Raw genomic sequence first — 21073 nt, 5'->3', positions numbered from 1 at the left:
CGGCTGGCAGCTTTGCAGCGGGAGCGCGGACTAGAACAACAGAAGTTGCAACAAGAAGTTACAAGTACAGTACTTTACACGGCGGGCAGATTGGATGTACAGCTAAGACCAGGCATGCCCAGACTGGCCTAGCGAGCGTCGACCTGAGCGAGTCCAAGGAGGGAGAGAGGGCGCAGGGGACGGGGACTGCCTGGGCGGATGGGACCGAGGACTGGGGGGAGCAGCAGCAGCAGCAGCAGCAGAGAGCTGGAGCTGGATGACGGAGCTGGAGCTGTCGGTGCAGGCAGGCCAGTCTGCAGAGTCTTCAGTTCTCGGTCTGCGTAGTTGAGTGCAGTGCTGGATTGTGAACAAGACTGGATCGGGGCCGGGCAAAATGTATCCAACCAAGTCTTATCCCATTCGGTTGCCATTCGGTTGCCCTCTGTTTCGACTTTCTTGCCCAGTGCGCGCTACAATGCGCTCTAACATCATCGCTGAGGGCGCCTGGCCCATCACGTGCACCCCTAGGGCTGTGCGGACGCTTGCCGGCCGCTCGGTCGCGTGTTCCTGCCGCGCCGACGTCGTCCCGCGGACCTTTCCGATCGACTTCACTTCGACGCATTATTCTCTACCACCATCATACCCGCTCCCCGCCATGAGCGTCCGGCTGCCAGCGAGACGGCTGCTCCAGCCAGGTCAGTCGCCCGCCAATTGACACACTTCCTCCCCGCCTCCGCCTCGACAATTTCCATTCGCCGCTAACATTCCTCAGTCGTCTCCCTCCCAATCCAGCCTCAGCGCGCCTTTTCCTTCCGTAACCTCTTCAGATCCAAGAAAAAGGACACCGAGGGTCAAATAAATCAAGGCTCCGCAAACCCCATCCTTGACGACTACCTCGCCAAGAAGCGCGCACAACAGCCACAACAGGGCGGCGGCCCAGGACCCAAGGGTGACTTGGCCCCAACATCCATCTTCGACGATGGCAAGAAGAAACCCACCGAGGCAAAGTCCAGGGAGGAGCAACGGCGCGCTGCCAAGAAGGAGCGCAACCGGCAAGCCATGGCCATGGCGCTGGACCCCAAGCCGGACCAGCGCATGCGTTGGGAACGAAAAATGGTTATTCGTGAGGTGCGAAAGCGGGGGCGCCTGACGCGCGCACAACAGATCAAGCAGACGGAGCGCGAGGACTTGGTCAAGAGTCCGTGGATCAAGACCAGTGTCAAGAAGCTGAACCTGCTGGCGCGCCAAATTGCCGGCAAGCCGCTTGACGAGGCCATGCTTCAGATGCGCTTCAGCAAGAAGAAGCCTGCCCAGGATATCCTGCAGCACCTCGAGTACGCCCGGGACCACGCCATTGTAAGCCGAGGCATGGGCTTGGGCAAGGCCGAGGGCACCGCCGGCTCGCCGACCGAGATTAGGCTCAAGAATGGCAAGAGAAAACTCGTAGAGGACAAGACGAGCCTATATGTTGATCAGGCATGGGTCGGACGCGGCGAGTACGGCAGGGCATACGACTACCGTGCCAGGGGTCGTGTCAACATCATGCGCTTGCCCAAGACGAGTAGGTTCCCACTTCGTTTTAATCACCCATGTTCAACGTGACTAACATTGAAAAGGCATCTCTGTTGTACTCAAGGAAGAAGCTACAAGAATCAGGCAACACAAGGAGAGGGAAGAAAAGAAGGCCAATCGCAAGGTCTGGGTACATCTGCCAGACAGAGTTATCCCCACTCAGCGCCAGCATGTCATGTGGTAGATGTAGTCTTTTCCGGGAGCGAAAAAAGGTGTCCTTGATGATCTCATAGCATTTTTGAATGTAACAACAAGCCTGAAACTTCTCTCACTCGGTCGCTTATATCTTGGCCCATATTTGACAAGTCCATCGACCTACATGTTACGGATGTGGCTCAATTCACCAAAACTTTTCCGTACCAAAACTTGGTATTAACCCAGAAACATCCCATGTCCCACAGTACCATTAACGCCGCCGCTATGCAGATAACTCCTTTGCCTTGCGATTGGGCCCTGAAGAGAGCCTATGCGTCACCGGTACCGGCAGTGAGCATGTCCAACATACCCTTGATGCCCCAAGCCTGCTGGCTGATGCCAGCCTCGCGCCTGACCGTCTCGCGCAGGCGATCGACGAGGGCGTCGATTTCAGGGCTCTGGCCCATCTCCTCGCCGTACAGGTCGAGCAGCACAAATGCTACGTCGGTGACGAGCTGTACGTGGCGTGGATCGCTCATGTTGCGGACCAGCCACTTGATAATGGGTTGCAGCGTCAGCTCGTCGCGGCCCTTGAGTGCGGTGCGCAATGCCGAGCGATGCTTCAGTGCTGTGAGAAGCGTTACTGTGTCCTGCTTGGAGGCCGTCTTTCGTCGTCGTTAGCAAAAACTCATACGTTGTCGCGGGATGGGATTGACGAACCGTCGCTTCGAGCACCGTGTCCAGCGCCCTTTCATATTGACCTTTCCGTAGCGCCGTCTCCCACTTGGAAAGATTGCGAATCTTGCCTCTCCCGTTGCCGTCGATGACGATGTCGGCCCCTTCGCCCGTGAAATCGCGCCCCCTGAGGTTCTTTTCCCAGCCCTTGCCGCGCTTCCTCTTGCGGTCGAACTCCTCAATCTTGCCCTCCATCAGCGCCTTCATTTCCTTTTCGCGCTCGCGCGCTTGCTCCTTTTGCTGGCCCGACAGGCGCGTCCGGAGCGAAAGCAGTCCGTTCTCCATGCCGACGGCCAAGTGCTTGTCCTCGCGGTTGGCGCCCGATGCAATGACACCGAGCGAGAGAATGGGCGAGGGGTACTTGAAGCCGGCGACAACGTTCCATCCTGTCGTCTCAAACACCTTTACGTGTCCGTCCAATCCACCACTGAGCACTCTTTCCCCATTGCTGGCCAGCGCAAGACTTGTGACGGTTTTTTGGTGGTTCTTGAGCAGCTCCAGCGGCCGTCCTGCCACCAAGTCGAGCACGGAGACTGTGTTTTCTGCCGAGGCAAGTAGCGTCGTTCCAGATGGGAGGGGGAGAACGCTCTCGATTGCTGCCGAGTGCTTGAACACCATGACTGCTTTGCTGCCTACTCTGGGATCCCACAGCCGTACTGTTTGATCGTAGCTACCCGAGTACAACATGCGATCCGCCTGCCCCGGCATGAAACCACCGCACCTGACATAGTCCTGATGCCCCAAGAACTTCTGCGTGCTGGCATCCGAAGGCAAATCCCACAGCCTGACAGTCTTGTCGTCGGACGCGCTCATGAGAGTCGTCAATTCCGCCGGGCTCCACTTGGTAACCCACACGGGCTGCTGGTGCTCCTTCCATGTCTTGAGAATGGCTCTCGAGTTGATATCGAAGGCTTGGATTGCGCCCGTGTCGCCGCCGGCCACGAGGATGCGTCCGTCCCGTCGGATGTCGCCAGAATGCGCGCGGTCGTCGACGCCAAAGCGCGAGATGGTCTTGATGGCTTTGCGCGTGCGGCTGCTGAGCACTTGTACCCGGTTTCCAGATGTAACAGCAAAGGTTTCGGGCGGCGCGAGCTGGCTCGACGAGGCGACAAAAGAGGGCGCAGAAATGGACGTGACTGGCGACGAGTGCGGCGATGGGAGCAGCACTTGCGACGAAAAAGTCTGCCAGTATTTTTGCTCCGGCGTGAGAGCAGCCGGCCCCGAGGGCAGCTTGACGGGCTGCAGTCGTTGCACTTCAGCGGCCATTGCGGTCGTGTGAGGCGTGAGTGCTGGTAGTGATAGGTGTGGTAGTCGTTTAGCGTTGACATTTTTTTGGAGTGGTCGATATTGGCTTCACCGCCCGGGCCACCGCTCCCAGCCCACCAACCCCCGGATCGTCGCGCCCTAACAACAACCTTGGTCTTCTCAAGCAAATTTCGTCGCTCATTTGCTGTTTTCCGTCGTTTTCGATCATGGATCCAGAATCACCACCATCCTCCCCTGACCCACAGCCTTCCATCTTCCGCTGGATCCTTGGGTTCTTGCTTGTTGGTGCGGCGTGGGGATTGACCACGCCATTCATGAGACGCGCCGCTGTCAACTACACTCCACCATCACGTCCATACCTCTCAGATCCTAGCGTTCCTTGGTTAAAGAGGAAATTCTGGGGAGTAATATTTGCGGTTGTCGATCTACTAAGAAGGCCGGCTTACGCAGTACCGTTGCTCTTGAATGTGACGGGAAGCGTATGGTTCTTCTTGCTGATAGGAAAAGCCGGTATGTTTTTGGCATTCTGGAACAAGAGCATCAACGATCTCTGGCCAAAGCTGATGGTCCTGAAGAATTGAGCCTGACTGTGCCTATCACAAACTCATTGGCTTTCCTTTTCACAGTGCTTGGTGAATGGTGGGCAGAGGGCAAGGTGATATCAAGAGGTATGTGGCGCTGCTTTCAAATGATGCCTTCCTGACATTGGGCCGCCCTTAGACACTTGGATTGGCATGGCGTTGGTTCTCGGTGGCATAGGCCTGTGTGTTCACGCCAAAACCTAAAGCAACGACTGGACGAGCTGTTGGCTTCATAGCGCTCTCTCCTGGACTACCAAAATCTTGGATTGATATGCAAATGATAAAGTCTTCGATGCCTACGAAATCTACAAATTCGCTAATCATTCAGCCATATATTATCCTTTTGGGCATCACAGTATGACCCCTGACATCTCAAGAGCCACCTGGGGTACGGAAGCTACCCAAACTCTTTCGATACGTCATCGTCTATCCGTTCAATCGGATCTGTTCCGAACTTTCACTGCTAACCTTGATTCTTGAAATGCCCTTGACGGACGATTTTTGGTGCAGCTGACTCTGTTTCGACTAAATCGAAGAAACCAAGTGTTGCAAGGGTTTCACAGACAACTCTCAAACGAGTCAAGTTACCAGTATAAATTTAAGGTAGGTTATTAACCTTCTTGGGCGATCGCAACGAAAGGTAGCGTGCCGTGCCGTGTTCCGTACCTGGCGTCACGTCATCTTCTTCCCCGCGGTCTCCCTACCCCACTTTGAAATCCACGCGCCCCCCGCATCTTTTTTCTACATGACTGTTCGAGGGATAAGAATTCTTCCACCTTTTTATAAGCTGTCCTCTGCAAATCTTTTCAACATTTCTTTTACGAATTGCGCCAACGTCTCCACTATGTCGACCATCCCATCACCCACAAAGTTCAGCCGGCCTATCAAAGTTGCTATTCTTGACGACTGGCAAGATCATGCTCCAAAATATCTCAAAGACATAGCATCGACAGATCTCGACGTAGCCTACTTCCCCGACACCATTGACCCCAAGAAAAATCCTCAGGAACTCATTGAGCGCCTTCGGCCATTCGAGGTCATTACCACCATCCGCGAGCGCACACCTTTTCCGCGGGAAATAGTCACCGCGCTGCCTAATCTCCGCCTTCTCCTTACAACTGGCATGCGCAACCTTGCACTGGATCTGGACGCATTCAAAGAATCCGAAATCATCGTCGCTGGAACGAAGCCCGCCGAACCGAAGCCAGCAGACCCCGACGTGCCAAAGGCACCCGCGCACACGACCCAACACAACTGGGCACTTATTTTGGCACTTGCAAATACCATCCCGCGCGATGACCAAATCGTCAAGCAGGGAGGTTGGCAGCACGAGCTTCCACTGCATGTCGACTTGGGCGGCAAGACATTTGCATGCCTGGGCTTGGGAAAGCTAGGATCTGAATCAGCCAAGATCGCATACACTGTGTTGGGTATGCGCGTACTGGCATGGAGTGTGCATCTTACTCAAGAGGAAGCGGATCGTCATGCTAAGGAGTGTGGCCTCCCCAAGGGCGCGTTCCACGTTGCACCATCCAAGGAGGCGTTGTTCAAAGAAGCGGATATCTTGAGCGTACACTACGTGCTGTCAGAGCGTTCAAGGGGCATTGTCGGCGCCAAGGAGCTCGCGTTACTGAAGCCTTCCGCCTTATTCATCAACACTTCGCGCGGGCCGCTGGTTGAAGAGGACGCCCTGTACGAGGTTTTGGACAAGGGCAAAATCCGTGGCGCAGCTATGGACGTCTTTTGGGAAGAGCCCTTGCCCAGGGACAGTAAGTGGCGCACGACGAATTGGAGCTCGTCTGAAGGCAAAAGCGAAGTCATCTTGACACCACATTCCGGGTATGCCAGCGAAAAGACGTTCCAAGGTTGGTGGCCACAGACGGTAGCCAACCTGCAAAGATATTTGACCGGAGAAGAAATCTTGAATAGACTGGTTTAAAAGGAGCTCCTCTTTGAGGGATGGAATGCAGCAAGAAGAGGTTGGCGTTTAATTGTGAGTTCCTCGTTTGAAGTTGACCAACACGATGCTTGCACATTTCGACAGGGCATAAAATTGGATTCTACGCTTTGTACGCTATAGTGATGAGGTCAATGTTCATCGGGAAATTTTCATCAAGTTGTTCTTCTCAAATGGGCTCCATCACTGCTCGAAGCCCATCGCCCGCCATTCCGAAAGCACCTTTTGCTTCACCTCCTCGGGATAGCTCTCCTCAAAGCTAGCAGCCTCCCATGTCTTTCCCTTGGTGTATTCAGCAGGCATCAGTGCATCACTGACGACCTTTCCTCCCTTGACCTTGTCGTGGGCTCCGTGACCGTTGTACGGAATCAGGGGGAAAGCTCTGACATCGTGGTAGAAGACCTCGTCATCGTGGGGTCTGCACCTCGTGCTGAACGCCCACATGACGTCCTTGTCGTTGTACACGTCGATGTCGTCGCCGACGAGGATGATGCGGTGAATCGTGTATCCGACCTTGTGATTGAACAGGAGATCGCCAACGCGCTTACTGAACGCCTTGGAGTCAGTCTTCAGGGCCCGCAGCTTGGCCGTGTCTACTTTCAGCGCCAGCCACGTCACTTGCGAGGTGAAGGGCGTCATCGCGTCAGTGATTGGGAGGTCGTGCTCCTGACAAAGCTGGCGAGCTTCTGCAGCGACGAGAGAGCCAATCATCGTGTGGGTTTCGTCGGTCAGTCTGCCGCACGCTGAAACGGGCAGAATGGCGTCGTTGCGGTGAGTGATGCAGTTGACCTTGAATCTGTACAATGTACTGATTAGCGAAGCACAGGAGCCATCTTCATTGCAAAAACTTACTTGGGACACATGTGCGAGTCTCCGGGGAAGACATAGCCATGCATCTCTCCAAATGGACCCTCTGGCGCCGTCTCGGAGGTCGACAGCGTTCCCTCGAACACAATCTCAGAGTTCGCAGGGACAAGCAGATCATTCGTCTCGCACTTGACGACGTCGATGGCGGTCCCGGTCATAGCGCCAACATATTCACCCTCGCTGACGCCGTCAGGCATTGGCGTACTCGACGCCATGATGGCTGCAGGGGGCACACCAAAAGCCAAGGCCCATGGCACGTCTTTGCCTTCCTTCCTCCACATGTCCCAAATCTGCCAAATGTGCTGTGGTGGAATGACCAATCCAACGAGGTGGTTCTTGTCGTGCACCATGGCGCGGGCGATTGACCAATTGGTCCATTTTCCATCCGGCGTCTTAAAGATGTGCATGCCGTAAGTCTGTATATAACGACCTCCGTCGCTCTTGTGGATGAGCGGTGACGGCAGACTCTCGAGATCGATTTGGTCTCCAACGAGTTTGTTCTCTTTGCATGATCCCGTCTCGACTACCCGCGGCGGCTTGGGCTCCGCCCCCTTTGCAGACAGCATCTTGTCCAGGACCTGACGCATACTAGCATCCGGGGGGAGACCAAGATGCCGTGCCAGTCTGCCATATTTGCCCTTGTTCTCCTGTCTCATCGAGCCGGGTCCTCCCAAGATGCGGAACAGCCCGTCGCGCGCCCCCTTGACGTTGTTAAAAAGCGGCGCCTTGTCGTCAGTCTCGTTGGACCGTCTGATGATTGCTGAGACTTCGAGGTTTGGGTCTTTCTCCGTGTTGATCTCTGCAATGTCTCCGTCGGCCTTGAGAGCGTCCACGAATGACCGGAAATTCATGTCAGGCGTGTCTTGAGGCGATCCCTTTCCGTGGACATATCGAACAGATGAGGCCGCCATCATGGGAGCTCTTCTGTATGCGTGCCGAGAGGCCGTTTTGGTAAGTTGAGCAAACATGGTTGCGCCCGTTTTCTCAATCGATGGTCGAAAATGCTGCAAGTCTTCCAATCTCGCGGGGAACTAGGGAAAACGATATAGTGGAATTCGACCCATTTTATCCCGACGCCATCCGCAGACCACTTTAAAGGCATCAATCAACGCTAGGAGACCCTCTAGAAAGCTCTTCGGGCCGTTCAGGAGACCCGAAGGTGCGAATAATGGCCCGGTCTCACCACTTCGGCTTCGGCAGCGGTATCGGCATCGGGCTCGGTGGACCTTTCCACAGCGATTCAGGAGTCGACGCGCGCCATCGACTTTTAGAAAAATAGAAGAATCAGCCCTCTTCGCATGATATTTCTTCGAACTATACGCGGTCATTGAAAATGTGGACTTGTCGCTCCTGCTTCCGCCTGGCTAGGCAATCAACACGCTTCGCGCAAATCTCAAAAACTCAACCCATATCGACCTCCTCGACGCCGCTGCTTACAAGATCAACTCAATCAACATCAAAAACTGCATCGATCTCCTCGGTTTCCAGAACAATATCAACGCAGCCCGCTCCACAGAAAAAGCGAATCGTGGTCGGCGTGACAGGGGCAACGGGCACCGTCTACGCCATCCGGCTGCTCGAAATCCTACGCGAGATAGGAGTCGAGACGCACCTCGTCATGTCCAAATGGGCGCTCGCCACCATGAAGTACGAGACAGACAAGAGCTGGGAAGAAGTGCAGAGCCTAGCGACCAAGAGTTACGCGCTGCGCGACATGGCGGCGCCGCCGTCATCTGGCAGTTTCTTGCACGACGGCATGATTGTCGTGCCGTGCTCGATGAAGACGCTGGCGGCCATCCGCACCGGCTACTGCGATGATCTGGTCTCGAGGTCTGCAGACGTGTGTCTCAAGGAGCGCAGAAGGCTTGTCCTCGCCGTCAGAGAAACGCCCCTGAGCGCCATCCACCTCGACAATATGGCGTTTTTGGAACGAGCGGGAGCTACCATCTTTCCGCCTGTTCCCGCGTGGTACACGCGTCCAAAGTCGCTCCAGGATCTGATTGATCAAAGCGTTGGGAGAATGTTGGACTGCTTTGGTATCCATTTGGATAACTTTGAGCGGTGGGAGAGCTTTCGGAAGGATTGAGAAGGGATGTTTCAAAAACGCCAAAATTCGACTTTTTCTGGCAGGAGATGAAAAATGGGCCTTAAGACACTGAGCGAAAAATCCTGAGTCTGACGGTGGATGGCGAAAGAAGTGCCAACGCAGCGCATGGCAAGTATTCGCCTAGTCAAGGTGCGGGCACATAGGGAGCACTTTTGTGCGACCCACTGCGGGCTCTTGACAGATGATTGATTCTATAGAAGGAAAAAGGGGCCAAACCGCATCTAGGGAGCATTTGCCCCAAAGAAGATTCGACAAAGGAGAAGAACAACTCAAGCCACCAAGCAGCAAGCCTCGGATCACACAGCCCAGGCTGCGGCTCAAGGTGCCCCTCCGCTCCAGTTCAGCAAATCGAATTCCAAAAAGTCGCCATCGCTCTCCAGACCGCTCCTTTCTATCATTCATGTCAGTTCATTTGTGCTTTCATCACAGTGTCAAGACTCACCCCATATGACTGAATCCAAAAATGCAAGCGGGGATGAGTCCAGTTGATCGAATCCCGACTGCTCTCCGAACGCACCGCTCCACGTATTATCAGTTCCGTCGGCCTGTGATGCTTCGGCCTCCAATCCGACCTCAGTGCTTTCATGTTCCAATTGTTGGTTTTCGGTTGCGCTGCTGGTTGGCCGTCTGGCTTGCAGCTCGCCACTAGTCAACTTCTCCAACGTCCTAAGCGCTCTCATATGCGAGTAAGACAACGAATTGGCGCTCCCGCTGGTCTCTGTTGAAGAGTTGGAAGCCAAAACGTCGATCAGTCGCCTTTGCAGCATCTGCAGGCTCTCTGATTTTTTTGTTTCGCCCAGCGCAGCCAGCAAAAGTGCCGAGCTCAGAACTTCGTGGATCATGACCCACGACCTCAGGGGGTATATCGTCAAAGCTTGCAGATCGAGAAAAGCTTTCAAGACTTCGGCGAGCGCCGACTTTCCTCGCGCCTCGAGATCAGATATCTGCTGTTGGTACTCCTCAAGAGCGGCTCGACTCGAGTTTGAGAAGGTTGGCCTGCAGACGATAGAGACGAGGAATGATATGTGTGTGCGAATTGTGAGATTCTCGATGCGTTGCTGAAGTTTGAAGCAGCGCTCTTTTGCCTGTATGTGGTCTTCTGATTGCGAGATTATTTGCTCGAGTTCTTGGATATGCTGGTACATGGTGCCAGTGTTTGGTGCGGAGGTCCGTTGTGCCATGATGCGCAGCGTCGCAGTCGTGATTCGCCACATTGCTTGTTGGAAATTCAGTTTCGCGTTGACGGCGGGCTCCTCAAGCCCGAGTTGTGGCGAGTATGCAAGCACTGTTGGTCTATCGTAACAGAGGGACAGTATTGTGTCCTGCTGCTGGATCGTCATCCTGATTTCCGAATGTGAGCTGAAGAAGTACTTGCTATGGACGCCGAATCTAAACTTACCAGAGCTTCTTATTGTACTCTTTCTCTGCTTCCGACACCCGACGAGCAACTCCCCATGCGGGAGAGAGGCCAATGCTCTGAGCTAGCCGAGTGACAGTCCCAAGTAAGCTCCATGCGGCATCCGAATTGCCGTCATTTTGCAGGAAAGTGCTCAAGACAAGAAGTCCCTGAAGACTTGTGGGCGAGGAACGTAGCAGGAAGTTAGCTAGGCGCTGGGCGTGGAAAGAGCGGCGTGCTACTTGTAGGTCAGCATTGGATTCAGGGGTGTGGAGTTCTTCAACTTCTCGCACCGAAATCTCGAGATAAGCGCCGTCTTTCTTGAGAACTCAGATCTGATAATTGCGCACCAACGGCCAAAACAGCCAACAGGAGAGCAACTTGTGCTGCGCCCTGATTTCCGCCGGGAATGGCTGCGCTGAGATCGCTCCCTGCGCAGCTCTCAAGGTAGCGACCGAGGAAAACTTCGAACGCATCAATGTCGGTCACGATTTGACTGAGCGGGAAAGATATAGATCGGTAGACGTGATAGAATCTGCTTTCATCAGTAAATTTGGTGTGGGTGCTGAGGATAACTAATGATACCTGACAACTTCCTGTTGTGTCGGCAGCGTCTTTTTCAGCTCTTTGATCCTGTCACTACCCTCGCCCTCATTCATGAATGGATACTGGTTTGATCCGTTACAGAGGCCTAAGAGTGGCACCAGATCGTCTTTGATCATGTTCTCCGCGTCGCCCAGTCGCCTGGACAGATACGGGGCCGCAGCATTCTCTCCAAGGAACGAGTCGGGATTCGTAGCACCGTCCACATTTCCAGAAAGCTGAGAGCCATCCAACGCTACCTGAGGCGATCCAGGAGTGGTCGAAGGATTGCGTTCAAGTCGTTTGGGCTCTCTGCTAGGACCGGCATCCAAAGACGATTGCTTGCGCTTGAGGCCATAGGTGCAGATATTTGCATGTCCTCTCTTTAAGCAGGTAGAACAGGGTTGTCTAAGCTTATCTGTTAGTGCAGATCCTTCTTGGGGGCCATGTCTGTGGAGCTGGGGCTTTGTTTACTTCATGTCGCACTTGACTTTTCGTGAGTTGCAGGGATAGCATGCTGTTTTGCCTCGATGCCGCTTTTTAGAATCCAGAACGCTCTTTATCTGGTCCTCGGTAGGTCGATTGCGTTCGCTCATCTTCATGTCCCTGTCCACGAGAGTTGGATGTAAAGTGTTCGATGCGTGACGTGGTAGAAGTCTGATGACATACGTGTCGGCCCGTTTTTCGGATGGGGCAGGAGTGGAGAGCCAATGTCCACATTGCCTATTTCAGTTACGCCATTTCTGCAAGCTTTCTTGGTTAAGAGAAGTCACTTGGAATGCAAGAAAATTTGGGAATTTTTAGATTTTAATTTTCATGGGTTCCAAAGTACAAAACAAGAGCAAACGCTTCAATCTGGGAAAGACTGAGAAAAGATGAAATGCCGAAAAGATCCAAAACCACGTCTAAATGGTATCAAAAACGCCGCCATGCATATGCAAAATGTTCATCCAAACAGTCCATCATGATCAATCTAGAAGCCCCACTGCTTGCACCAGTTCTCGAACAGAGGCGCGTCAACCGCGTTCAGAGTCTTCAAGCACTCAGAGAAGTCGCAAGTGTGCTGAGTGGACATGGGGGGCAGGGCACCACCAGGGGCGCGCAGTCCCTCGTAGAAGTCGAGAAGCTTGACACCGGGCTTCTTCTCAACCTCCTCCTTGGTGAGGGGAGTAGCCTTGAGGGCGGCCATCCAGTCGTCGAAGGCCACAGCCTTGAGGTCGATGCCCTGGGTCTTCTTGTAGAAGTCCTTGATGACGGGGACGAGCGTGCTCCAAGAGACGACGCGGGGGTTGACGACGTGGAAGACGTCGAGGATCTTGGTGGACTGCACCTGGAGGCGGTTCGTGGTCGACTCGAGGACAGTGCGGGCGGCAGCATCCATGGGGACCCAGTCGACATTGTCCTGGTTGCCGAGGTTCTGCGGGACCATGCCCATGTTCTTGCTGGTGTGGACGATGCTGGGGAGCCACTCGTGGCGGTTCCACACACCACCCTCCTGGCGGGATCCGGCGAGCTGACCGCAGCGCATGATGCTCACCGGGACAGCGGATTGCCTGGCGGCGATGGACAGAATGCGGCCCGCGACGTGCTTGGACTCACCGTAACCCTGAGGGAACGGAGCGCTGTCGTTGTCGATGAACTCCTCGGGGACGGGGCCAGAGCCAATGGAAGGCCAGTTGCCGACCGAGGCAATGGAGGAGATGAAAGAAATGTGCGCACGGTACTTGGACTGCAAGCTGAAGTCCACAACGCGGCGGGTGCCAGCAATGTGAGTCGGCTCGTAGGACTCGAGGGCGTGGTTGAAGTCGACAGCCCAGGCGTTGTGGATGAAGGTCGTAACAGTTTGGAGCAGCTCCTCGTAGACTTCAGAGGCAAGGCCGAAGCGGTCCCAGCTGAAGTCGGTGCGCAAGAAAGTGACCTTGCTGAAGTCGGCCTTGACGCCGCGCTCAGCAAAGCTCTTGGCCTGGCGAGCTTCGGCAGAGTCCGAACGGTTCAGGCAGTAGATTTTGGCGACGTTCGGAGAGTTGATGCAGTCCTCAAGCATGTAGTTGCCTAGGGAGCCAGTGGAACCAGTAATGACAACAGTCTGCTTCTCGGGCAGAGCAGGGAGAGGAGCAGCAGTCTTGGGCAGGTCGTCGGTGTACTTCTTGATCATCTCGAGCATGACCTCCTCACGAGGACGAGAAGGCTGCGCAGCCTCGCCAGAGCCCGAGACCTTGGCGATCAAGGAGATGGCAAGCTTGTTGACAGTGGGGTTGCTGTAGATGTCGCGAGGCACAACGGCAGCACCACGGTCAGCCTTGTCGGACTTCAAAGCATGGCTGAAGGCACTGGCGAGAGCCATGACTTGGAGCGAGTCGACACCAAGATCAAAGATGTCCTGGTCATCGGAGTGCTCCGCCTTGAAGCCGTTGAGAACAAGGCCAAAGGCCTTGCGGACGAAAGCACGGGCGGTGTCCTTGTCCGCGTCCTTGCTGAGCTTGCCGAGCTCCTCATCAAAGCCCTCGCTGGAGTAGAGAGCGTCAATTTCGGCAGAGAAGAGGCCGACGGTGGCGCGACGCTGGATGGAACCCTTGGGGCTGCGGGCAAACTCCTTGCCCTTCTTCGTAAAAGCGATCTTGTTCTTCCAAACCTGACCGTGGGTAGGAGCGTCCTTGTTGGCAAGTTCGACAGCTGGCCAGATTTCGTCCAGGAGAACGTTCAAGTCGTATCCATCGCCGAGCTTCAACCAGTCAGGCTCAATGAGCAGACCAGGCTGGAAGCGGCCCTCGCCAACGACCACAGCGCCCTTCACCAGAGAGTGGTTCTCCACGACCTTCTCGAAAGACACGGGGTTGAACTTCTCGCCGTTGCTGAAGACAAGAACATCGTCACGGCGACCCCTGTAGCGCCAGAGACCCTTCCTGGTGGGGTGAGGCTCAAAAAGGTCCTTGGTCCTCCACTCGGTGAGTTCAGGGAACGTGAAAAAGACACCCAAAAACCGGGGGTCAGTGATGGGCTTGATGACTTGCTCGTAGAGACCCTCGCCGGCATCTTCCATGACACTTCCTGACACAGGATGCCAGTCAAAGTATTGCCAGTCGTGGGGGTCCTGAGGAGCCAAGTTCAGGAACAAGTTGGCTTCAGTGGAACCGATAAGAGTTTGGAGCTTGGTGACTTTGAGAACGCGGTCACCAGCCTCCTTTGCCAAGGGGGCTCCTCCGAAGAAGACTTTGTCGACAGTGCTGAGGGCCTTGAGTCCCTTCTCGGTTTCGCTCATCTCCTCAAGCATGGAAGGTGGGATCAGGGCGGCCTTGGCAATTCCCTGAAGTAGCGAGTCGTTTGAAACTTCACCGTTGACAGGCTTGCCGAGCGGAGGGAGAAGAAGAGGACCCGTCCAGATAGTCCTCAACAGCGTTACAACGCCCATTGTATGGAAGAAGGGCGCAGGAGTATAGAGAGGGTCGTTGTCGTTGTTAAGCCAACCAGATGCAGCTATTTCCTTGCCTTCCGGGGCCCTGGCGTACTTGTGATGATCTGTCACGGCGATCCAGCCGTTGGTTGCGTAGATGGGCTTAGGCAGACCAGTAGAGCCAGAGGTGTGGAGGACGATGACCTTCTCGAAGAGACCTTCCTCGCCAATACTCTCAAAGGATCCCTGTTCTCCTTCGGCGATCATCTCATCGAAGGTGGGGATCTGGTGACCGTGCAGATCTGCGGAGTGCTTCTTGAAAACTTCCAGGTTCTTCTCGATACCCTCGCTAAACATGTAGTGAACAGAGTCGGTCTTTCCGAGGAGATGAAGCTGAGCCTCGTCCGAGTTCTTGAGGGAAAGCAACAGAGCCTGTGTCAAGTGTTAGGTTTTTTTTTTTTTTTTTTTTTTTTGCATAAGTGATGGTTCAATACATACACGCTTGTTGACCTTCATCATGGCGATAATGATAACAGCATAGCGAACATCGTTTACACTGGACATTCGTTAGAACTCGAGACTTAACCATGAGTGATTTTCCACTCACCCCATGTACGCGATGGTCTCGCGCTTCTCCTTGTTGATGCCGATAGTCTTCGCAATCCATCTTGATGCTCCGTCGATGGCCTTTGCGAATTCGCTGAAGGTAATGTACCGGTATCCACCGCTAACCTCGGAAGTGCGGGGGACAATCATCCATGTCCGCGAAGGGTCTTTTGCGGCAATGTCCTCGACACGGCGGGGAAGAGGCTTGTCGGCGTAAGGGGAGAAGCCCCAGTTGGTGGAAACGTCTGCGATGGAACCCATGGTTGATGATTTTGGGAAGAGAGGATTTCAAAATGTGAAAGTGATTATTGTGGGTATTAAAGCTTCAGAGTACTGTGGATATCGTAATGAGACTGGATGGATGGGCGGATGAAGACTCCTTGGGAGGGTCTGTATCTTTGTTTATATAGAATCTACGCCTAGGTGCATGTTAGATGAAGCATGACGTGAGTTGTACATCAAACAGCCAAATTCAGAACAAGAGGGTCCCTGAGGTCGCCACGGACGCCGCGGGGATGCGATGGAGTGCGCGTGCGGGCGCCGTTCATCGCGACTTCCCACGGGCTGGAAGGCATCGGTGGAGGTTCGGTATGGAGATCGGACCGCGATAGAAGAGGCGGCGTGGCGGTATCAGGAGGGTCCAGCAAAATCTTGCTTAAGCCAGAGATTTTCCGCACTGGGACGTCTACCAAAATCTCTTGCTCGCTCTTTTCTTCGGTGGCCGCGGCCGGTCAACGCGAGCGGTCACGGCTCACGGCACCCAACCTCCAGAAGCCAGTCGAACGTGGCATAGGCGGTGGCCTGGATGGCCGTGCAGCAAATCAATCCAACGACTGATGTTGACCAGATGCAGACTAGAGCTACGCGCCGGCCCAAGCACAGCGGCACAAAGGAAGGAAATATTCCGCACCATCACGTCATAGCAGGACCCGACGAGGCGGACCAGGAAGACAAGCTTTTCGCATGGCAAAGGCTTGTCCAGCGCCACCAGCAAAAGAAGTTGAATCGTGAAGCCAGGGTGGCGCAAGGGCCGGCCCGCACTTGATCTCCAGGATGCGGAAGCGAAGCCACGGAGTCAGCAATTGTCGACTCGTTCGTACAGGTTGCCGTCGAGGTTTGAGGTTGGTGGTTGGTGCTCGGACCGCGATCGGGGATGGCTCGCTATGTCGACTGATGTTGCTGGGGAGTGATCAGGGACCGACAGGGCGACATCAGGGGGGAGCAGAATCTGTATGCGCCGAGCCGGATGTCGGCAAGGGGTAGAAAAGGCCAGCGGTCCTATCTTAAAACGAGTGTTTCTTGCTCGCGCGCGATCGCAGAGACCGAAGACGAGCAATCCAGGGGGATGGCCGTACAGACGGAGCGCGCGTCGATAAAAAGCCGAGGCCGAAGAGACGGAATGCACGTGCCGCTAGGTCCAAGACAGCGGAGCCATACATTTACTCGACATCTGCAGGCCATGTTGCACCAAAGATGGGGTAGTTGAACGTTCGACCAAGGAGTTGCCGTCGGTACCGACTTTGAAAGTTCGAGATTCAAAAAAAAAGAGAGATTCGAAGAAGTGGCGGGGACAACCGAGACGGAACGGCGACAATTGTTCCGGTCGACCAACGGCAGCGACAGCCCAACCAGGACGCTCTCCCGCGTCTTTACGTGTACGACCTTATCGCGCCAAGGGCGTTGGGAGTTGGGAGAATCCATCATGGGCCTATCACGACCTCTCCCGTCTTGAGGCTGATGCACCAAGCTGCGTGCCCGATATGGCACTCGCCCTTTACACCTCCACCGTCAACCTTCAAAGCGCTCTTGGCGTGAGAAACTTCCACCATGGACACGAATGACGCCACACGAAAGTCGTCCAAACACGCTGAAAATGCCACCCTTCGAGAAACGCCCCAATACATTGCGGCCGATACAGATTCAGTAGAAGATGGAACAACCCAGGCTGTGGACCATCTGCATCGCAGTCTGTCCAATCGGCAGATTCAATGGATCGCCATTGGAGGTTCAATTGGCACTGCGCTCTTCGTGAGCATTGGATTCGGGCTCGTCGAAGGCGGTCCCGCCAGTTTGCTCCTCGGTTTTATCCTGTACAGCTGCGCGCTCGCGCTGGTCAACAGTTGCATGGCCGAGATGGCAGTCTTCATGCCAGTCAGCGGATCGTGGGTGCGCATGGCGTCCAAATGGATAGATGAGGCCCTCGGCTTCACTGCTGGATGGAATTTTTTCCTATACGAGGCCATTTTGATCCGCAAGTAACAGGGCTGAATCGAAGGTCCACTGTAGACTGACAGTGTCTGCAGCATTTGAGATTTCCGCACTCATACTGGTCCTGCAGTACTGGAGCGACAATATCCCGCTGGCTGCCGTTTGTGCCGTTTGTATCGTGCTCTACGGGTCCGTCTTTCTGCTTTTGACCATGATCACTCCCAGGTACCCTCTAAAAGAACTTGGCTAATTCCGCGCAAAGAGTGATCAATGTCTTCACGGTCCGATGGTACGGCGAAACCGAATTCTGGCTCGCGTCCGGCAAGGTCCTGCTCATTTTCATCTTGTTCATGTTTACCTTCATTACCATGGTCGGCGGCAACCCAGCGCACGACGCCTACGGGTTTCGCTATTGGTCCAAACCAGGCGCTTTTGCGACGTACGTGACCAGTGGACCACTTGGCCGCTTCGAAGGGTTCCTGGGCGCATTCTTCCAGGCTTCCTTCACCATCGTGGGACCCGAGTACATTGCCATGGTTTCGGGCGAGGCCATCTACCCTCGAGTGACGATCAAGGAGGCTTTCAAAACTGTGTACTGGCGCTTCGGTTGCTTCTACATTCTGGGTGCTCTCTGCGTGGGCATCGTTCTGCCATATAACGACCCAACCCTCAACCGCCTCCTGGACAACGGCGACACGGGCAACGCGGGCGCCAGCCCGTATGTGATTGCGATGCAGAACATGGCAATTGAAGTGCTGCCCGACTTGACCAATGCTTTGATGGTGACAAGCATTTTTTCCGCCGGCAATTCCTATGTGTAAGGCTGCTACTCCTGGCAACTCCTCATATCGCCCTCATCTAACACCTGAGCGCAGATATGCGGCAACCCGCACACTCTACGCGCTCGCGCTGGACGGCCACGCGCCCAAGATTCTGACAAAAGTAACGCGACAGGGCGTGCCCATCTACGCCTTCGCCGTCACCATGATCTTTCCCTTCCTGTCGTTCCTCAGCGTCGGCAGCGGCGCGTCCGAAGGCCTGAAATGGCTTGCGAACCTCACGCAAGCCTCGCAGCTCATGAATTATATTTTCATGTGCATCATCTATCTCTTTTTTTACCGCGCACTGCATGCTCAAGGCTACTCGCGCGCAAACCTGCCCTACCGCGGATGGGGCCAGCCGTACGTCGCGTGGGTGGGGTTGGCTCTCATGATTGGAACCGTCGCGTGCTACGGCTACACGGTCTTCCTCCCCGGCGGCTGGTGGAACGTCGGCACGTTCTTTACGTACTACACCATGGTGTTTGTGTGTATCATACTGTACGTTGTCTTCAAGGTTGTGAAGCGCAGCCCCATTGTCAAGCCCGAAGAAGCAGATCTTGTTTGGGAGCGGCCGCGTATCGATGCGCACGAGGCCGAGACGCAACCGCCCAAGGGAATCTGGGAGGATATTGGACACTCTTTTGGAGCGGGATGGAAGAAAGCGAGAAGGAGGAAGGGCGGAGAGGTGTAAGATCGAAGCGAGAGTACAGACATGTTGAAGCTACAGGCGCACACATCAGCAACACTATAGACATAGACATATAGACGGTGGCAGTCATTTCGCAATGGACTGCTCCCCAGAACTACGGCTTCTTTCTATCATTGGCATCTGTCAACCGCTCGTCTCAGACCACGAGACTAACGTCGGTTGCGCTGCCGGTGAAAAGACCCAATCGTTTCGGCATCCGAGCTGTAACAGGCACAACTCCCCAAGCAGTCAGCATTCAAAATCCGTGACATGCAGCACATCAGCATCAGTTTCGGTGGAGCCGGCAGATTCCTCACGAAGCCGAAGCAAGCGGAGCGCGTTGCTTGGGTTCGAGGATTGATAGCAAAAGTCGTGGCACACGTAGCTACGACTGCTCCCTGCAACTCTACGCAAAGGACTTGGTGAATAACAATGTCAAGTGCGCGAGGCACTTGAATGCTCCCTATATGCGTCTTTTTCAACATGGAAACTTTCTACTGCTCCACAGCGGCCTCTATCTTGTTGCTTTCTCTTGGTCAAGCTCCTACGTGTGCCACGACTTTTGCCATGTACCAAGCCTCGGTTCCTATGGGACAGGGAGGGCGGCCGATCCCTGTTTCACGGACGGCGCGGCGGCGGCGGGGGCCAGGGCAGCAGGCCAGCAAACGACCGTCTCTCGCCTCAGCACCTGGCAAGTTATCATGCCTCTCACACCTCGCTCGCCCGCCGTCAGCTGGATCAACGTCAACACCATTCGTCCACCATCTCCAACCCGTCTCGTCCCTCGGCCTCCTTAATAGTTTCAACCCGCCAAACCCTGCGCTGCGCCTACCTGCCCTTCGTCCGCACGCCCGTTCGTCCCTTGCCGTACCTAGCAGCGGAAGACCAAAAATACAATTATACGACGCCGATTGACGAACCATGACGACAACGGCATCTCCGAAGCCAGCGGACGCTCCGGCGACGCTCGGACTGACGTCCGAGCAGCGAGCCTTCTTTGACGAAAATGGATACCTCATACTGCCAGACGCGCTGAGCGCCGACGAGGCGGCCGCGCTGCTGGGCGAGTCGCAAACGATGCTGCGCGACTTTTCCATTGCAGACCATCCGATGACCAAGTTCTCGACGGGGGAGAAGGAGGACCATGTTGGCGATGATTACTTCCTCGACAGCGGGGACAAGATCCGGTTCTTTTTTGAGGAAGGTGCGTGAGAGCGCGCGTGCGCATGTGCGACAAATGACGGACGTGTCATTGGGTACCTTTTCGAAGTGAAGGTTTTTTTTGTGCCGGTACCGGTGCTACCGTCGAGCTAACATCACACGTTTCGAGAGTAGACGCCTTCAATGAGGCCGGAGAGCTCACCAAGCCCAAGGAGCGCGCCATCAACAAGATTGGCCACTACCTGCACCACCTCTCGCCGCCGTTTCGTAGCATCTCGCTCTCGGCCAAGAACGCCGCCATTGCAAAGGCGCTGGGCTTCCACGATCCCCGTGTGCTGCAGTCCATGGTGATTTGCAAACAGCCAGAGATTGGCGGCCGGGTACCGCCGCATCAGGACTCGCCGTTCCTCTACACAAATCCGCCGAGCGCCGTGGGCTTTTGGTACGCGCTCGAGGACTGCACGGTCAACAATGGGTGCTTGAGCTTCGCCAAGGGCACGCATAAGACGAGCCCGGTGAAGCAGCGGTTTGTGAGGATGGCCGAGGGTGGCACGGGCTTCGTAGACAACAATGACGGGGCTCAATTTCCCCCAGACATTCAGGCGCCAGATGTCACGACTGACATTCAGAGCGATGTCGAGTACACCATGGGCGAGGTCAAGGCGGGCACGCTGGTCCTGATCCACGGCAACGTGCTGCACAAGAGCGAGAAGAACCTGAGCGGCAAGAGCCGCTTCATATACACGTTCCACGTGATTGAGGGCCAGAAGAAGTATGACGAGCGCAACTGGCTGCAGCCGCCGGAGCAGGGGTTCTCGAAGCTCGAGGCGTAAGGGTTCATGATGCGGAGTCGTTTAATGTTCCTGTCAGCGGAGATGGCTCCACGACGCAGGGTTGGTTCGCGCGTAAGCAAGCATCCAACATGGATATTTCCATTATTGTATCCACGGCCCCATGGACGAGCATGTCGAGATGTGCGATGCAGCGGGAGAAGCCGGACGGACAGTGGTGTGTTGCATTG

General features: G+C 55.0%; 11 protein-coding genes across 11 annotated transcripts; 7 read left to right on the top strand and 4 right to left on the bottom strand.

The window, feature by feature from the left end:
- Positions 1-454: 454 nt before the first annotated feature.
- BKA78DRAFT_292676 (mitochondrial 54S ribosomal protein uL22m) lies at positions 455-1735 on the top strand (the record flags this gene model as incomplete). Its single annotated transcript, XM_066886085.1, has 3 exons — positions 455-674; positions 752-1540; positions 1596-1735. 3 exons carry the CDS (start codon positions 455-457, stop codon positions 1733-1735), a joined length of 1149 nt encoding a protein of 382 aa, XP_066747952.1.
- A 280-nt stretch (positions 1736-2015) lies between these two features.
- Positions 2016-3687, bottom strand: BKA78DRAFT_292675 (WD40-repeat-containing domain protein; the record flags this gene model as incomplete). The annotated part of the gene is made up of 2 exons (XM_066886084.1): positions 2016-2351; positions 2407-3687. 2 exons carry the CDS (start codon positions 3685-3687, stop codon positions 2016-2018), a joined length of 1617 nt encoding a protein of 538 aa, XP_066747951.1.
- Positions 3688-3813: 126 nt separating this feature from the next.
- Positions 3814-4600, top strand: BKA78DRAFT_306270 (uncharacterized protein). The gene is made up of 3 exons (XM_066887763.1): positions 3814-4197; positions 4263-4355; positions 4408-4600. Exons 1-3 carry the CDS (start codon positions 3894-3896, stop codon positions 4470-4472), a joined length of 462 nt encoding a protein of 153 aa, XP_066747950.1. The 5' UTR covers positions 3814-3893; the 3' UTR covers positions 4473-4600.
- A 512-nt stretch (positions 4601-5112) lies between these two features.
- On the top strand, positions 5113-6207 carry BKA78DRAFT_246781 (D-isomer specific 2-hydroxyacid dehydrogenase; the record flags this gene model as incomplete). The annotated part of the gene is made up of 1 exon (XM_066884245.1): positions 5113-6207. The coding sequence occupies one exon, from the start codon at positions 5113-5115 to the stop codon at positions 6205-6207; it is 1095 nt and encodes a 364-aa protein (XP_066747949.1).
- Positions 6208-6408: 201 nt separating this feature from the next.
- Positions 6409-7943, bottom strand: BKA78DRAFT_329970 (3-octaprenyl-4-hydroxybenzoate carboxy-lyase; the record flags this gene model as incomplete). The annotated part of the gene is made up of 2 exons (XM_066889723.1): positions 6409-7021; positions 7078-7943. 2 exons carry the CDS (start codon positions 7941-7943, stop codon positions 6409-6411), a joined length of 1479 nt encoding a protein of 492 aa, XP_066747948.1.
- A 767-nt stretch (positions 7944-8710) lies between these two features.
- Positions 8711-9178, top strand: BKA78DRAFT_350014 (putative phenylacrylic acid decarboxylase; the record flags this gene model as incomplete). The annotated part of the gene is made up of 1 exon (XM_066890906.1): positions 8711-9178. The coding sequence occupies one exon, from the start codon at positions 8711-8713 to the stop codon at positions 9176-9178; it is 468 nt and encodes a 155-aa protein (XP_066747947.1).
- Positions 9179-9316: 138 nt separating this feature from the next.
- Positions 9317-11697, bottom strand: BKA78DRAFT_377254 (fungal-specific transcription factor domain-containing protein). The gene is made up of 6 exons (XM_066892866.1): positions 11652-11697; positions 11181-11585; positions 10889-11130; positions 10599-10833; positions 9642-10540; positions 9317-9590 (listed from the first exon to the last, which is right to left on the bottom strand). Exons 1-6 carry the CDS (start codon positions 11654-11656, stop codon positions 9517-9519), a joined length of 1860 nt encoding a protein of 619 aa, XP_066747946.1. The 5' UTR covers positions 11657-11697; the 3' UTR covers positions 9317-9516.
- A 453-nt stretch (positions 11698-12150) lies between these two features.
- BKA78DRAFT_350012 (uncharacterized protein) lies at positions 12151-15435 on the bottom strand (the record flags this gene model as incomplete). The annotated part of the gene is made up of 3 exons (XM_066890905.1): positions 12151-15000; positions 15067-15124; positions 15176-15435. 3 exons carry the CDS (start codon positions 15433-15435, stop codon positions 12151-12153), a joined length of 3168 nt encoding a protein of 1055 aa, XP_066747945.1.
- Positions 15436-17001: 1566 nt separating this feature from the next.
- On the top strand, positions 17002-18894 carry BKA78DRAFT_246239 (amino acid transporter-like protein; the record flags this gene model as incomplete). The annotated part of the gene is made up of 4 exons (XM_066884195.1): positions 17002-17429; positions 17461-17571; positions 17645-18199; positions 18258-18894. The coding sequence occupies 4 exons, from the start codon at positions 17002-17004 to the stop codon at positions 18892-18894; spliced, it is 1731 nt and encodes a 576-aa protein (XP_066747944.1).
- Positions 18895-19238: 344 nt separating this feature from the next.
- BKA78DRAFT_80206 (uncharacterized protein) lies at positions 19239-20255 on the top strand. The gene is made up of 2 exons (XM_066893771.1): positions 19239-20095; positions 20222-20255. The coding sequence occupies exon 1, from the start codon at positions 19348-19350 to the stop codon at positions 19804-19806; it is 459 nt and encodes a 152-aa protein (XP_066747943.1). The 5' UTR covers positions 19239-19347; the 3' UTR covers positions 19807-20095; positions 20222-20255.
- On the top strand, positions 19813-20885 carry BKA78DRAFT_246202 (uncharacterized protein; the record flags this gene model as incomplete). The annotated part of the gene is made up of 2 exons (XM_066884191.1): positions 19813-20095; positions 20224-20885. 2 exons carry the CDS (start codon positions 19813-19815, stop codon positions 20883-20885), a joined length of 945 nt encoding a protein of 314 aa, XP_066747942.1.
- Between the last annotated feature and the right edge of the window lie 188 nt (positions 20886-21073).

This window comes from Phyllosticta capitalensis, assembly GCF_038381095.1.
Source record: "Phyllosticta capitalensis strain CBS 128856 chromosome Unknown BKA78scaffold_2, whole genome shotgun sequence".
In the NCBI taxonomy this organism is placed as follows: Eukaryota; Fungi; Ascomycota; class Dothideomycetes; order Botryosphaeriales; family Phyllostictaceae; genus Phyllosticta; species Phyllosticta capitalensis.
This window is presented reverse-complemented; position numbering and strand designations above follow the sequence as displayed.